Below are 1,237 nucleotides of genomic sequence, written 5' to 3'. Positions count from 1 at the left end.
GCCAACTCCGCATGAGAAAACATATGGTACCGTTGTACCGTATCGACACTGGTGAGGCTACTCCCATAGTTGAGCCTCATCGACATTTCGCTCCGAAGACATTAGAAGAACTGAAGCGTTTGACACGTGAGCTACTTGAGGCTGGGGCTATTCGAAGATCTACTTCGAATTGGCTTTCACAACCAGTCATAGTTGCAAAGAAAGATGGTTCGAGTCGACTATGTGTAGATTTTCGATCATTGAATGCGGTTACGAAATCAGACCCATTTAATGCTCCTGACGCTGCTGCCATAATCCGTCAACTCGGACACTCAAAATTGTTCGTAGTGATGGACCTGAAGAACTCCTTTAATCAGATGAAAATTCATCCTGATGACAGGCACAAGACAGCTTTCTGGACTCCACTAGGTCAGATGGAATGGCTTGGAGTACCATTTGGACTGTTGAACGGAACGTCTGCCCTAGCACGATGGCTCTACCTGAACGTAATCGACCTTGAAGGCATCGCTGTTTATGTTGATGATATTGTCATTCATGCAGATGATGAATCTACATTACTCAAGTACTTTGAAGCCATGATGAAACGTCTATGTGAAATTGGTGCCCATGTCAATGTCGGCAAATGCAAGTTTGGCATAGAAGAGATTGAATTCTTAGGTTTCAATATAAAGGCAGGCAAGTTAACTCCGCCTGTCGAATCCATCAATGCTATTAATGCGATCAAGGTCCCACATGATACTACTACCATCCGTCGATTCTTAGGGATGGTTGGGTATTTCAGGAGTTTCATACAAGGGTTTGCTGAAATTGCAGGGCCACTCTACGAACTACTTCAAAAGGATACTACTTTCAAGATGACTACTGAAAGACTTAATGCTTTTCACCAATTACAAAAGGCTCTGACAGAATGCCCTACTCTTACAAACCCACATCCGAGCTGGCCATATGTGCTAGATACCGATGCTTCTACTACTGCCATTGGGGCATGCTTAATGCAAATGGATGATCTACATAATCTACATCCTGTTCGTTTTGGATCCCGACGGTTAACAGCTGCTGAGCGAAATTGGCCAATCTATGAATTAGAAGGATTCGCTGTCGTTCATTTCATATTAGCGTTTCGACCATACTTAATTGGTCGAACTTTTACCGTGAGGTCTGACCACAAGCCTCTTCAATGGCTGTGGAAAATCGATAAGCCTAGACTTGCTAGATGGTCTATGGCACTACAACAATT

At 43.6% G+C, this 1,237-nt stretch overlaps 1 protein-coding gene across 1 annotated transcript; it reads left to right on the top strand.

Annotated features, from left to right (window-relative positions):
* Positions 1-23: 23 nt before the first annotated feature.
* Positions 24-1,151, top strand: GNI_237000 (putative retrotransposon, Ty3-gypsy subclass protein; the record flags this gene model as incomplete). The annotated part of the gene is made up of 1 exon (XM_011136497.1): positions 24-1,151. A coding segment is annotated over one exon (1,128 nt), but the record flags the coding sequence as incomplete, so codon positions are not given.
* Positions 1,152-1,237: the final 86 nt, after the last annotated feature.

This window comes from Gregarina niphandrodes (assembly GCF_000223845.1).
Source record: "Gregarina niphandrodes unplaced genomic scaffold scaffold00960, whole genome shotgun sequence".
Lineage (NCBI taxonomy): Eukaryota > Apicomplexa > Conoidasida > Eugregarinorida > Gregarinidae > Gregarina > Gregarina niphandrodes.
The sequence above is the reverse complement of the archived record's forward strand: the minus strand, read 5'-3'. Positions and strand labels throughout refer to the sequence as shown.